The 14660-nt window shown below is 33.5% G+C and overlaps 1 protein-coding gene and 1 long non-coding RNA gene across 2 annotated transcripts in view; both read right to left on the bottom strand.

Annotated features, from left to right (window-relative positions):
• The window catches only part of SAR1 (SUPPRESSOR OF AUXIN RESISTANCE1), a 31307-nt gene extending 24628 nt beyond the window's left edge, over positions 1–6679 (bottom strand). The window contains exons 1-5 of the mRNA XM_018123731.2: positions 6317–6679; positions 5862–6235; positions 5705–5771; positions 4644–4792; positions 142–227 (exon numbers count right to left, since the gene is read on the bottom strand). Coding sequence (XP_017979220.2) covers positions 142–227; positions 4644–4792; positions 5705–5771; positions 5862–6235; positions 6317–6507 — 867 coding nt within the window. The 5' untranslated portion in view covers positions 6508–6679. The remainder of the gene's footprint in view (positions 1–141; positions 228–4643; positions 4793–5704; positions 5772–5861; positions 6236–6316) is intronic.
• A 1713-nt stretch (positions 6680–8392) lies between these two features.
• On the bottom strand, positions 8393–10253 carry LOC148762083 (uncharacterized). Its single transcript, XR_016026888.1, has 3 exons — positions 10157–10253; positions 9424–9507; positions 8393–8588 (listed from the first exon to the last, which is right to left on the bottom strand). It is a non-coding gene; the product is annotated as an uncharacterized LOC148762083 (long non-coding RNA).
• Between the last annotated feature and the right edge of the window lie 4407 nt (positions 10254–14660).

Below are 14660 nucleotides of genomic sequence, written 5' to 3'. Positions count from 1 at the left end.
GGTTAGGTAGCTATCATGTTTTCTTCCATCCATTTCAATTGTCTACTTTGATAGTAAAGTGGGAGAGAGAGAGAGAAATGCAATAACATATTTGCTTTGAAAGAAATTGAACAACTAATTAGTTAATTCAGAAATACATACCAAAGTTCTCTTATACAAGATGGCCAAAGGAACAATTTTTGAATTATTGTTAGATTCACCCAACCATAACCTCGTAGATGTAGTGCCTGAAATTACAAGATTGAAGAAAACATAAAAATATGTATTTTAGACCAAGAAAAGCTCATAAATTTTAATGAAAAGCCGCAATGTTATCTTGGGTTGGCACGCACAGCCTTCAGATGCAGATGTTGGAGAGGTTATGTTTTAGAATAATTTTGATTATTCCATCACATTTGATTATTTTTTAGTAACATTTAATTGCAAAAGCTCCAAACAAATACAAAAGAAAAAATAAACAAACAACATGAACAAAAACAGAACTCACATTGATACATAAAATACACCATTAGAAAATAGGTTATACGCATTAGTAGAAACAAATGTGCCAGTTTTATATATGATTGGCCAGCACTCATTAAACTGTTAAGGTTTTAAAAATTACAATATGGTGATCTTTGGGGATAAAAATGTAAATGCAGCTGATCAAAAAGCTACAACAAATAAAATAAAGACCATCAATAATCAAAGTGCATCGGGATCATCACCAGACTTAAAAGCTAACAGTTGCTGTAGAAATCCACTCTAATTATAAAAAAAAAAAAATTTTAAAAAAAACTTAAATAGTGCTCTTTACATCTATGTCTTCACATGCAAACATATGCACAACTTGATGCTGATATGTTGCATTTGCTATAACTTTAAAACTTTAGCAAACAACTATAAAGGCTCAGTTTTAGACCATAAGGCATAAGATCAAATTCCAAAAAGGTCATCTGCACTTCTGCTACTAATCATGTCTGTAATCCACTCTAAAGGGCCATTTAGGAGCACAGTCAGTGCAGTGGGAAGGGCTCTCAAGCATTTGACAATTAACCAATCTATAAAAGGCGTTAGGCGCTAGGACCCTTGCATCGCCCAAGGGCAAGATGCAAAAAAAAAGCTCTCGCCCAAGTGATGCAAGGCGCTAATTTCTAAAAGATAATATACACAAGACAAGAAAATTCTATGTATTAAGTCTTAAAAGCTTGAAATATATGATTTTCTTGATAAACAATAGACAGCTTACTCTATTACATTGCTCAATGCGTTCCAAAGATCAAGAATTATCATAACTATTGTCATCAAACAAAGTTCCAAGTTTCCTTCACTTCCATCTTCAACAAAAAGTTGTGCATCAACATAATTATTTAATTTATTATTCTGGTAAGTACAGCTAACACTGTCCTTAACTATCGAAAGATATCGAACAAAAAAAATCAAAAACAAAAAAAACCAAAGGACAATTAAGTTAGGCATGCTTTTCTACACCTGATTAAAGGCACCTCGCCCAAAGGGGTGCAAGGCGCATTGCTTGATTTTCAGCTGCACCTTAGAGCCTAGGTGCATGCCTTGACAGCACTTCAATTAACACAGTTGCTAGGTAGCTACATATACTTATCACAAAACCATCTATGGAGTTATTCATGGCCCAAAATTGTTCAAATGCTCGTGGAATCTAATGCACCTCTAAACACAAGAACTCAATCCTTCTCATGTTTTACCAATGACACCACATCAATGATGTATAAAATAGAACATTATAAAATCTTATCTTTTCACTACAAACAGTTGAATAAAACTATAGCCATCAATAGCATGGCTAGAGAAAGTCATCCTCCTTGGAAACCAAAGGTTTAAATTGCAAGTTCTTTAATAAACAAGTCCTTCTCACCCAAGGGAAATTGCCCTTGATGGTTAACATGTCATTCTTTCAATAATTCACAGGTTAAGTATAGTCTTGGTGTTTAAGATTACTTTGGTCATTTCCCATTTTGCTAATTTTGACCTCAGTATATAGTCCATTGGGTCTTGTTGTGGTTCTAATTAAGTGTAACAAGTTTCATGTGGCATTTAGCTTATCAAAGTCTGGTCATATGCTTAAATCTAACAATTTGAGTAACTCTAGCCAAATAAAGACAACTTCATAGTTGTCTCCTCATATTTCAAATCCAATACCATTTATATAATAAAAACTTATCAAAGAGTGACTAGAGAACTTGTGATAGAATGATCAATTCTTCAGTTTCTTTCTTCTTCTTGTTATTGTTCTTCCCTTAATTGCTATAGTCTTTTGGTTGCTGTCTGCAGCACAGTGACCTCAGCACTAAAATTAGTTTTATTAATGTCCTAAGCAATTTAAATATGATCCCCTTCATTTATCTTTCAAACCCTAAACCATATCTAAATTTCAGGCTAAATCCCATCAAATGCACCAGTTGAACACCTTTGTTAAATGCTTAACTTACTGCTGCCAAAATTCCCCATGACTTTTTCCTTCAATTCCAACCATCTTTTGCCAACAAACCATAATATTAATCAAAAACTAATTAACTTCTAGACCCTAACCTAACTCCTATCATAACCATGAACCTAAAAATCCCTAGGTTTTTCACCCTACCCCACCATAAACCCTAAATTGGCAGGTTTTCTGGAAGCTAACCAGCATCACATACTCAATTGAACTAAATATAATCCAACTAAAACCTTAAACATATGTAAGTTTATTTAGACAAATCTCTTTGCAATTTACTAAATCATATATCCTATTGAAGCATTGAATATGTTCCATGCTCTGTGATTGACATGCAAATCAACTTAAATAAATCTCTCAATTGTTGTCAATTCACCAATCCACCAAACGCAAACACACACAATAGAAAAGCGACATTTATGTTGATCAATAATGGTAAATGAAATAATCAAAGGGCAGTCCTCAATATAAAAAGAATGTGATCAGGAACTCATCTCTCCCCAACACTCTCTTCCTTCCATAATAACCACAACATACACTTCTTTCTCATTATCTCCATAGATACTTAATTATACACTTCCCCTAAAAATAGGAAATAAATTAAAGTTAGAAAACTAGGGTGTGTTTGATAAACCATTGAAAATTAGCAAACGATTTCAAATTTATATTTTCAATGATCTAATTTTATTAATGTGTTTCATAATTCAATTCTAGAAACCACTAATGGAAGATTTTCAATGAAAAAGTTTTGAAAATCATAAGTAGCTAAAAGCTACTTAATGTATTAAGTCAATTTTGTTCAAGCAAGAAATTGTTATTTAATTACATTAATCTTATAATCTTTCCTTTTAACCACTTATTATTTCCTTTTTTAACTATTATCAATGCAAAATACTTAGAAAATCGCATTTCTCTTTTACAAAAGATTCAACAAAAAATCTATTCAACATTTAATTTTCAATAACATACCAAATAAATTTCATATTATATATTCAATACTTAAATTTTTCAAAATTATAAATTCAATACTTAATTTTTCAGTGTTGAATTTTTTTAGTTTATCAAACAGCACCTTAGTAATTTCATTCAGGAAAGAAAAAAGGAAAACTGTCAGAAAATTTTGTAAGGTGGTTGTAAAGAATTCTCCTCCTAGTTAATTTAGAATATAGAGTGGCTCCCTCAAGACCATGGCAACGTTCACATGCAAATTAAATATCTTCAGCCTGGCAAAGCCTTATTTTTGGGCTAGTAAGGTTTCCAATTATTGCCAGATCCTGTAGTCAGGCAGGTATAAGTTGGCACTCTCAACAGTAACCTCAGTCACAAAAATACCATTACTCACATGAGGAAAGCAATAAAATTCTTTGCACATAACACCTTTATTGGTGAACATAAAAAGCAAAAAACATTGAACTCTTTTAGCAAAGGTCATTTCAGACGATGCTGAATAAATCTGTGATACCTTAAGCTTTCAAGGGCCATATGGTTTAAGCTCGAAAAGTTGCTGAGACAGTGGTGTTTGGACCCAAGTCGTTACAATTAGTATCAATGTATGTGCCAACCCGATATAGGCTTACACACTGTGCTAGTGAGATTTTGATCCTTCGAGGTGAGCCTTAATTGCAATTGTGACATGTGACCTTGATGAGGACATTAAAGATTTGAATGGGTGGGATTGTGATACCCTATCTTACATCAAACGTGAATGCGATTATTAAGACCTATATAAAGGTCCAAGTCAATCACTACTAGGAGTTTGAGTTTAAGTTTTTGAGGATCATGTGGTTTAAGCTCAAAAAGTTACTAGGCTAGTGGTACTTGGACTCAGGTCGTTACAAAATTTGATTTTTTAGATACTTATACATTAAAATTAGGATGTTTGATAATCACAAAACATTCCCTCTATGGAGAAGAGTGGAGACTACCCTATCTAATGGTTGTCTCCTAGACCAAAACTACAACGAATTAGGAGATCAAGAGAAATATTCCAATTGCTCCGTCCTCTTCCCAAATACCTTCCATTCAGCATTATGTTATCTTTCTAAGCTTAAAAGGAAATGGAAAGCCATTCTCCCTCAAGAAGAGAACCATTTGTTTGAGAAGTTGTAAAAAAGGAACACTTGGAGAAAAGGCATAATGGAAATTACGATACAGTTATATAAGAAAGGAAAAGTCAAGTGGTAGAAATCACCTTCAACTGCTGTTGAATGACTTAAAATTCTTGTGTGAGATGAAAGATCCCACGCTCGTAGAATCCCATCACCATGAAGCACAAATACAATTTCTTTTCCATGCATCTCTGTTATTATTAAATCCTGCACAGCTCCAACAGCCCTCCCCCTGCATAAGATATCAACAAAATTCATTTATATTGGAAGAAAAAAACAATGATGTGATACCAAAATCAATAAAATCAAGCATAATAGTCAAAACATGATTTTAACCCTTTCTATTAATGTCGCAATATGAGTCAGGTCAAATGTACCCCAATTCCTCATAGGACTATCATATGTTCCATATAAATAGCACATTTACTCGTGGAAACTAACTAAAAAAAGTGAGAATTTTATTACACTAGTAAAAACTTTTCTCTCCTAAACTCTCTCTAGCCTAATCCTTGGGTATCAACCAAGAACCCTAGAACTTGGAATGTGGAAATTTGTGAACAACTCTAATAGCTGCTCCACAGACAAAGGAACAAGAAGTATATCTTTGGAGGTTTGTAAAGCAACAATCAATGAATTAATCTTGGGAATTGGAGTAGTAAACCCTAAACTAACTTGTTTTGTCAAAAACATAATTTAAACCTTTTTCCATTAGCATGAGACAAGACACTGCAGAAACCAAATCAGCCTTGGTAAAGAAAATTAATACTATGTTTGGATTTTAGAAAAAGTGTGTGGAAGGAAAATAAGCAAGAAAAAAAATTTTAAAAAGACAACCAGAACTCATTAATTTTATTAGTCTCAGAGTTTATCCTCTCAATTTTCCTAACACATCCAAACAAGATTAGAAAAAATTTTCCCACATATTACACTTTCAATTTTTTTCCATTTACAACCAATATCATTGTCCTCCACATTTCCAAGGATTCAAACACAGCCTAAAAGCACATTTAGCCAATTCATACTGAATTCTCGCCAAATATAGATAGATAAACAAACAATAATGTTTATAAACTAAATGCATGTTACCCACATAAGTAAATGTTTGTTGCACAATGTATATAGAACTCAAATGAGGAGAAGATACCTTGACATGAAACCCCACAAGCGACCTAGGCTAATTCCTGAATCATCCCGCAGCTCATATACAAAACCTATATAGGGAAGGTCGGAGTCAGGAAGTTTTACATCAAAAAAGTAACAATAACAAAATGAAAGAAAAAGTTGTATAAAGAAGAGAATACCGGGAGCAGTTTGGTGAAGCAAGCCAAGTCGGAAGCAAGTAACAGATCCATCATTTCTCCCAAGCAAAAGGCATCCAGGTTTTGCTGCTATACAAGTAATTGGCTCATTACTATTAGAATAATCTCGCACATCAAGCTCTATAAGTTCGTCCCTGGAGACAATGGAAGCCAAGTCCTTGGAAATTTTAATGAAGTAAGCAATTCCAGAGACGGTTAAGGTGTAAAGCAAGTAGTGTGAGTCAGTTGGCGAGGTGCTAATAAAAGCGAAAGGAGAGAGTGGGTGACAGAAAATAAGACGCAGCCCGGAGTTGAGAGGGAATTCCTGAGAGAGCTTGAATATTTCTAGAACATTTGATTGAGTCTTATGGAGTCGCCTGTTGGATGGTGAAACAATAAGCAATTTTTTAAAATACTAATAATAATAAACAATAAAGCTGAGGAGAAAACAGAATTACCAAATGAGATGGAATGGACTATCTCCGTCGAAGTAAGTGGCAGAGGCGGAATCCACCGTCGGTGGAGCGAAAGTAGCGGCGCCGTCGTTGCCGCCGTTGTCAATGCGATTAAGGGATGACGGAACCGTAAGGCCAATCCATTTGATGGAGTCGCTACCGATGATAGGGACCTCCATCCCCGCCACCCTCATTTTTTATTTTTCAATTTCTTCAGTTACAAATAAAACCTCCCTCTGCTCTGCTTCAGCCAGTGTGCGCACTTCTGAACCAAGGGTTTAAGTTTAAACGACGGTCCTGCCCCCCTTCTTGTTTTGTCACGTGCCGCGTCACCAACACGCCCATCCCAAATTTCTAAACCCGTTGGCCTCTAAAATATTGTTCCCGCTCCCTCTATTACTTTATACTTTTTATAATTTTTATTTTTTTTAATACATCCAGATCTTTTCTACGGGGTTAACTAGTGTTTATGCCAATAAACTCATTTCAAGCTTTAAATTTTTAGACATCTACTAGTGTGTTGCCCCGACCTTACGTGATGGGATATTGCTATTCTATGGAATGGATCGTAATTAGACCTGTGAATATAGTTCGATTTGATTCAATCCGACCCAGACTCTTGTGGGTTAAAAAATATGAGTTGAGCTAATTAGTCTATTTTTTATATGGATTATCAAATTTCCAACTCAACTCACTTCTTGTTAGCCCATGAGTCATGCTGGGTCAGTTTATTTTTTTTAAAAAAATTATTTTTGCTATAATTTAATTTATAAATTGAATAATAAAAATATATTACAAATAAATAAATTACACTAAATATAAATAAGTAAATACATTACATCAAATATAAATAAAATTTCAATCTTTAATATAATTACACAAACTACAATCCCATCAACATAAGTACATAATCAAATATTTATAAACTTCAAGACTAATTTATGTTCTTCTCAATCTTCATTCTTAATCAGAATATTTGAGTCTTGTTTGGACAGCAATGATGTCTCCAGGTCTGAATCAGTATCATCTAATATTCATTATCATAAAAAAAAAAAGACATAGTGAGTTTCAATTTTAACTAAAATTATTAATTTAACAAGTAAAGATTAAAGACATTAAAATATATAAAATAAACAAAACCATCAGCAGCAAAAGAAAAGCCATGCAACTAATTTTTTGTGCAAACAAGCATCGAAACATTTTCATGACGAAAGAAACTTTTAAACTTAGTGAGAACATGACCACCAATACTAAAAGCAGACTCTGATACTACCGTAGTAATCAGAATGCTCAATACATCTCGTGCCACAATAGAAAAATCAGGAAAACACTTAGTATTGTCCTTCCAATAATTAAGCACATCCAAGTCTTCAAACACTTCATAATCAAGCTTTGCCCTCATCTAAATAAACATCCAACTCAGACTTTCCAGCGGTAGAAATTGTTTCATTTTGAAACATTTTGAACTCCGACAATTTTTAAATACATAGACAAAAAAAATAATTATCAAAACATAAATAAAGTAACATAAATTCTCATGTAATAAGACGAAGGAAAGACACAAAACTTACACTAAAAATCTTTGATCCCTTGGGTTTAGTTCCCCCTCCGGCTGGCTTAGGCAAATTACTCATTGAGTGAGAAGATGTATGTCACGACCCGGTACTCCCCTCGAGCCCGTGACAACCGCCGCGGTGTCCCGGTAAACACTTATTGCCCGGAATGTCAACCCGAAACCCCGCAAGGCTTTACTATCAGTTTCTTTGTTCCCTTGTGAGCAACCATTGTCAAATATCGTGTTCTAAAATATTTTAAGCTGTTTCCAACTTTAAACAAATAAAATATTAATTTTTCGTCTCACAAGGGTATTTTGGTCATTTTTCTCAAAAATTTTAAAACTGGCTAAAACGTAATATACAAGTACAAAACACACAATTCATATTCAAAATGAGTTTAAAAGTCTAAAATCTTCATTTAAAACGAAATTATGGTTATTTGAATATAATAAGAAAATAAAAGAAATATTAAGTAAAATATTCTATTTTCTTATAAAACAATATTTATAGAGTTATACGTGAATAATTTTTATAACGTAAAAGTTAAATAAATTTATACATACTTAAATACAGTAAGCCAAAATATTTAATTTAATTTACAATAACAAGAGTGCCCCCGAATAAACAAAAGTAAAGAGGACTGTGAACCTACGGTTTGGAAAAATGCAGATCCCACTGTAGTCCTCGATGAGATCAGCTATCTACAGTCTATACTGAACCTGAAATGGGTGGAAATGAAGGTGGTGAGATTATAAAATCCCAATGAGTAAACAAACCTCATCATAAACATCTAGAGTTGAGTACATGGAGACAATAAGGTAAATCATCATAAACTGGGTTATAGCATTAGAACACATTTTGTTCAAAACACGTAAAGAGGCTTATGAATCTCATAAAAATCTAGGCTTGTGCCATAAATCCATTCTCGGGGACACCTTGGCCGAGACATCCTACCGAGACCGCCAAGGCTATTAAAATTCACATTTCACATAAATCATGTTTTTGTTTTGAAAACATAGCCGTTCCTTGGCGTTGGCTGAGTTCCCCCTCACGTGGTGGTTTAGCGTGAAGTGAACCCTAAACTTTACCCCAGGAGATACCCTACGCGCCTCTCCGTTCGAGGTAAGAATATAATGGGGTTTACCGTGCCCCTCTAAAAGGCTGGTCCACAGAAACCCCCTACTGCAGTGATTAATTAATATATAATCCACCATATAATAAAACTCAATAACATGATATGGCAATTTTGTAATTCGTAGTTTTTCAAGGTAACCAAACAATTCGCATTTCAATACAATTGCCAACTAGCCAATCATGCTCGATTTATCATAAGCCAGTTAATTTAAACAATCAAATTGCCACAATTAACAGTCCCCGTGTACTCTATTTTTCAAAATCACTATTAATTTCAAAACAATTTATAATTTAATTTCATTGAAACTCATTTATTCATAAAACATGAAAGTTTATCTTTTTAAATTCCTTTTTCCATAGAATTCATGAAAGCATTTAAAAACCACCCTAGATAATTAAAATGACAGTAAGTTTACTCACAATGTCTAGAATGCAGACTTTTGAAGCACTCTGTCTACTGGTCCTCGGATGCAATTTCCTTGCCTTTATCGGAGGACTCACCACCTTGACACAGTACAAAATCGAGAGTTTCACCAAGTTGGTACTAAATCAAAATTAAACTAATTTAGACTACCAATGCATGATATGGAATGCAAAAATGCACTGGTAACTATCTAAACCCGGTATTGGCCTAATTCGTCTTATCACCCGATTAAATTCCTAACGGGTCCGTTTAAACTCCAATTTAATTCTTTTCAGTTTCTATACCTCAATTGCACCCAAATTAACTTAATGTCCCTCAGTGTGGTGCAAATTATCAGTCCCAACAATAAATTACGAAAATACCCCTAGTGGGTAAAAATTCGTATTTTTGCTCCGAAAATTCCCATTATTTTTCTAGGCTCATAATTCATCATTCCTTAACCAATTCTCCTAGAATAAAATCAAACTCATCCTCACTCACTACATGGTAAATTCAGCCATTAATGGTTGGGGGAGAAAATAAATTCTTTTCTTGTTGTTTTGTTTCTAAATATGCTAAACTAACTAAAAATACTAACATAAATTAAAATCAAATAAATCCAACAACTTTCTCTCTCCTAACCCATTTTTTCAGAATTTAATTCATCATGAAAACATGTAATTTAATCATGGAAAATAAAGAGAAATGCTTGGGAATAAGAAAACTCAAGCTTAATAGAAAAAAACTCACCTTTTTCACTTAATTTCCTTGAAAATTCACACTTTTTCTTTGATTTTCTCTCTCTAGGGTTTTGTTTTTGTTTTCTCTCTCTTCTTGCTGGTTTGGCCGGCCATGGGGTGGAAGATGGGCTGATTTTGTGCCTTTTAAAAAGGAAATTAATAAATTAATAAAGGCATGACACATGGCATCATGTCATTGGCCCGTTTTTAAAATTTTAAAAATTTAAACATTTTATCTCCACCACATGTTTAGTCAAGGGTCAAAGATGAAGACAAGGAAGACCATGTGCTGGAAAAAATATCCTGGTGGTGGAAAATTACAATTTTGCCCCTGAGGTGGCAAAATTACCATTTTACCCCTATACTCCAAATTATACCGAAATTAAAATTTTTCACTTCTAAACCTCAAATCATACTTCAATAAGTCAAATTATACTCTAATAAGTCAAATGGGGTCAAAAAAATCTTTTCTAAAATTCCCATTTTGTCCCCAGGTGGCAAATGACCATTTTGCCCCTAGTTAGTGAAAATTCCGATTTGACTCCAAATTGATCCTCAAACTCCAAATCACCATTTTAAGTCATCCATGAACTGTGAAACTCTTAATCTCACCTTAAAATTCCTATTTGATCTAGTTCGAGGATTAAATAAACTTTGTTGTACCTCTAGGTACAATACCGACTTTTGTAAATTTTTCGGGACTCCCCTAGCATGCAATTATGCTATCATCACATGTATGTCATGAATAGTATTTTATAAGGTCGGGCTTTACAATGTACTTGATGGACAAGTGTTTCTTCCATATTCTTCAAAGAACTCGTACAACTTTGTCTTCACATTTTCTAACTTTTCATAACAAGTAAAAGCATCAATCTTAGAATAGCAAAATTATAAGAAATCAAGCTTCATCCTTGAGTTAAGAATAGCTCCAAATGTAAGCACTACACTATAATTTTTTCAATACTTATCAAATTTCATTTTCATCCTTTAAGACATATCCTTGATAACCTCATCTTCATTATGCAAATTCTCATTTAAAATCGATTCAATTTTCCAAACTTGCATGAAACACGAGTTGGAAGTTCGATAAGATGAACCAGATATCAAATTTGTGGTCTCATAAAAGGCCTCCAAGAATTCACAAATTATCATTGCTTTCCCCTATTTCTCATCGGATGGATTATATTTATAAGTTCTATCAACAAATTGGAGGCTAGCAAAAGCTTTTTGATATTTGATTGCACTTTCAAGCATCAAATATATTGAATTCCATCTAGTTGACACATCTAAATGCAACCCAACACCTGCATCAATATCAACGTGTTGAACACATTCTTGAAACTTTTTCATAATTTCATTCGATGCCTTTGCATATTTCACACTCTCCCTAATTTTAAACAATGCTTCATTGACTACTTTCAAGCCCTCTGTTGGCTCCATTAGTTTTTTATGATAATAAAACATTTTCATTCATTTTTGTCTAACTCTACTACTTGAGTGTACAGGACAAAATGTATGTCAATAATAAAATTAATAACTCAAAAATGAAGATGGCTTGTTTAGAAACAGAAATAACTTAATCGACTAAGAAATGTTGTTAGTCGACTAAGTGCTTACTATCAAAAACCGAGTTTAGAAACAGAACGGACTTAATCGACAAAGAGATTTTGTTAGTGTACTAAGTGCTCACTGCTAGAGACTGGATCCAGAGATAGAAATGACTTAATCGACCAAAAAGTATGTTAGTAGACTAAGAGCTCTCTGTTAGAAAATTTGAATTTGGACACTCAAAGACAGATTAATAGCTAGAACTGCTCCCAAACGTTTCTAACAGTCAGAAATTGCCAAACACCCATCATAACTGATTTTTTAAGTATAAAAAGGACTTCCAACGACTAAGAACAATATTTGGTGCTTCCAAGATCAAAAAGAGCTCAAAAATAGCAAAAATCATCTACATACTTTCAGCACTTCACTCATATCCTTGTAACAAATTTAAGCACTTCACTTTGTACCACTTAGATCAGGTTAGTGATCATAGGTACACTTTTATTTCTCTTATCCTTGTATACTTAGAGTGAGCAAGTCACTCTAAGGAGTTAATTCAAGCTTAAATTGCTTGATTGGGTGTATAGGTTCTAACTTAGCTTAAAAAACTTAGTTTTAGGTTTTAGTTAATCCCAAGAAAAACCATTATTAAAGGTTGTGGCTGAGCCTGTGAAAAGTCATTGTAAAAGCTTGGTGGGAGCTTGGGAATTTCACCATTTTTAGTTATTTGATTTCGAAAATCCTTGGTTGAACAATCAAGGTAGTGGGTGTAGGTCTTTAACTGAACCACTCTAAATTCTGGTGCATTGTCTACTCTATTTTTGTGTTCATTTTCATTCTTTCTTAAATTATTTCCTCATCTTGCTTTAGATTTCTTGTTGTTAATTCTCAACTTGCTTAAAATTAGAAGTCAATTTAGTGAGAGCCAAAAAGTGTTATTCACTCCCCTCTAGCACATTTACTTGAGACCAACAAATGGTATCAAAGCTTATCCCTCTTTCTCAAGGCTTAACATCTTAAGAGAGATCCTAATGGCTCTTCAAAAATCAATAGTTGTTGATGTTGGTCCTAATAATATGTGCTAGAGGGGGGTGAATAGCACAAATCGACTATTGACAAGATGAGAAACTAATTTCCAACACAAATAAAATAAAAATAGAGTAGACAATGCATAACAATTTATAGTGATTTGGTCTAAGACCTACATTCACTACCTTGATTATCCAACCAAGGATTTTTTCAACAATTCCACTAATAATCGGTGAAATTCACAAGCTTTCACCAAGCTTTACAATGACTTTTACAAGGCTCAGTTAAAACCTTTTACACTAGTTTTTCACGAGCTAAACTAAAACTCAAAGTGGTTTTTCAAAGGCTCAACCACAACCTTTCACAATGGTTTTTCACGGGCTCAACCAAAACTCAAAGTGGTTTTTTAAAAGCTCAACCACAACCTACAACAATGGTTTTTATTGGGATCAACCAAAACCCAACAACCAACTTTTTTAAGCTAAGTTAGAACCTTTACACTCAATCAAGTAATCCAAGCTTAAATAAATCCCTTAGAGTGACTCGCTCACTCTAAGTGTATAAGAAGAGAAGAAATAAAGAAGTACCTATAATCACTTACTTGATTTAGATGGTACAAGATGAAGTGTTGAACTCTATTACAAAGATTGGCATTTAAGTGCAATAAGGTGCAGAGAAGATTTTTTGATTTTTCAACTCTATATCACTTGGAAGCCTTCAATTATCTCCAAAAACTAATTTTTAACCATTAGAAGACCCTTTTATACTTGGAGATGCAACTCTGATGGTAGTTTGGCAGTTTATATCCGTTGGAAACAGTTGAGGATGAGTTCTAGCCGTTAATCTATCTTGTAGTGTTTTGGTTCAAATTGCAGACAGAGAGCTCTTAGTCGACTAACTTGGTTGACTAAGTTGATTCTATTTTTGGTTTGTAGATCTTGGCAGAGAGAACTTAGTCGACTGACTTGGTCAACTAAATTGGTTCTGTTTCTCAAACTCTTCAGCCCTTCATTTCTCCAATTTGAAATTTGGTCAACTAATATTCTTCCTTGTTTCACCAACAAGCTTCCTCCTTGTTATTCAATTATATCTTGTTGATTTTATCCCTCTTTTTCTTTCAAAAATACTCTTTGAAGAGTTAATAAATTAATTTCATATATTAATTTCTTACACACTCAAGTAAAGGTATTAGACACACATAAATGGGAATGTTTTATTGTCATCAAAAACTAATGGAGTCAACAGTTGAGGGACAATCAACAAATTATATCTTGTTGATTTTATCGCTCTTTTTCTTTCAAAAATACTTTTTGAAAAGTTAATAAATTAATTTCGTATATTAATTTTCTGCACACTCAAGTAAAGGTATTAGACACACATAAATGAGAATGTTTTATTGTCATCAAAAACTAATGGAGCCAACCGCTGAGGGACAATCAACAAACAGACCACCTCTGTTTGATTGCTCAAATTACACCTATTGGAATACTAGAATGTCAATATATATAAGGGCAATAGACTATGAGATGTGGGATGTCATTACTGATAGACCCTTCATTCCCTCAACCTAAACGTAATGACCAATGAGATGATTCCTAAGCCAAGGTTTGAATGGACCGAAGCTGAAACCAAAAGAGTCTAAAAAAATTTTAAGGCAATCAATACACTGCATTGTACTTTAACTCCCATTGAATTCAACAAATTACATCTTGTTGATTTTATCCCTCTTTTTCTTTCAAAAATATTCTTTGAATAGTTAATAAATTAATTTCATATATTAATTTCCTGCACACTCAAGTAAAGGTATTAGACATACATAAATGGGAATGTTTTATTGTCATCAAAAACTAATGGAGCCAACAGCTAAGGGACAATAAACAAACAAACCACCTTTGTTTGATGGCTCAAATTACACCTATTGGAATACTAGAATGTCA

This window comes from Theobroma cacao, chromosome 6 (assembly GCF_053813885.1).
Source record: "Theobroma cacao isolate CCN51 chromosome 6, ASM5381388v1, whole genome shotgun sequence".
Lineage (NCBI taxonomy): Eukaryota > Viridiplantae > Streptophyta > Magnoliopsida > Malvales > Malvaceae > Theobroma > Theobroma cacao.
This window is presented reverse-complemented; position numbering and strand designations above follow the sequence as displayed.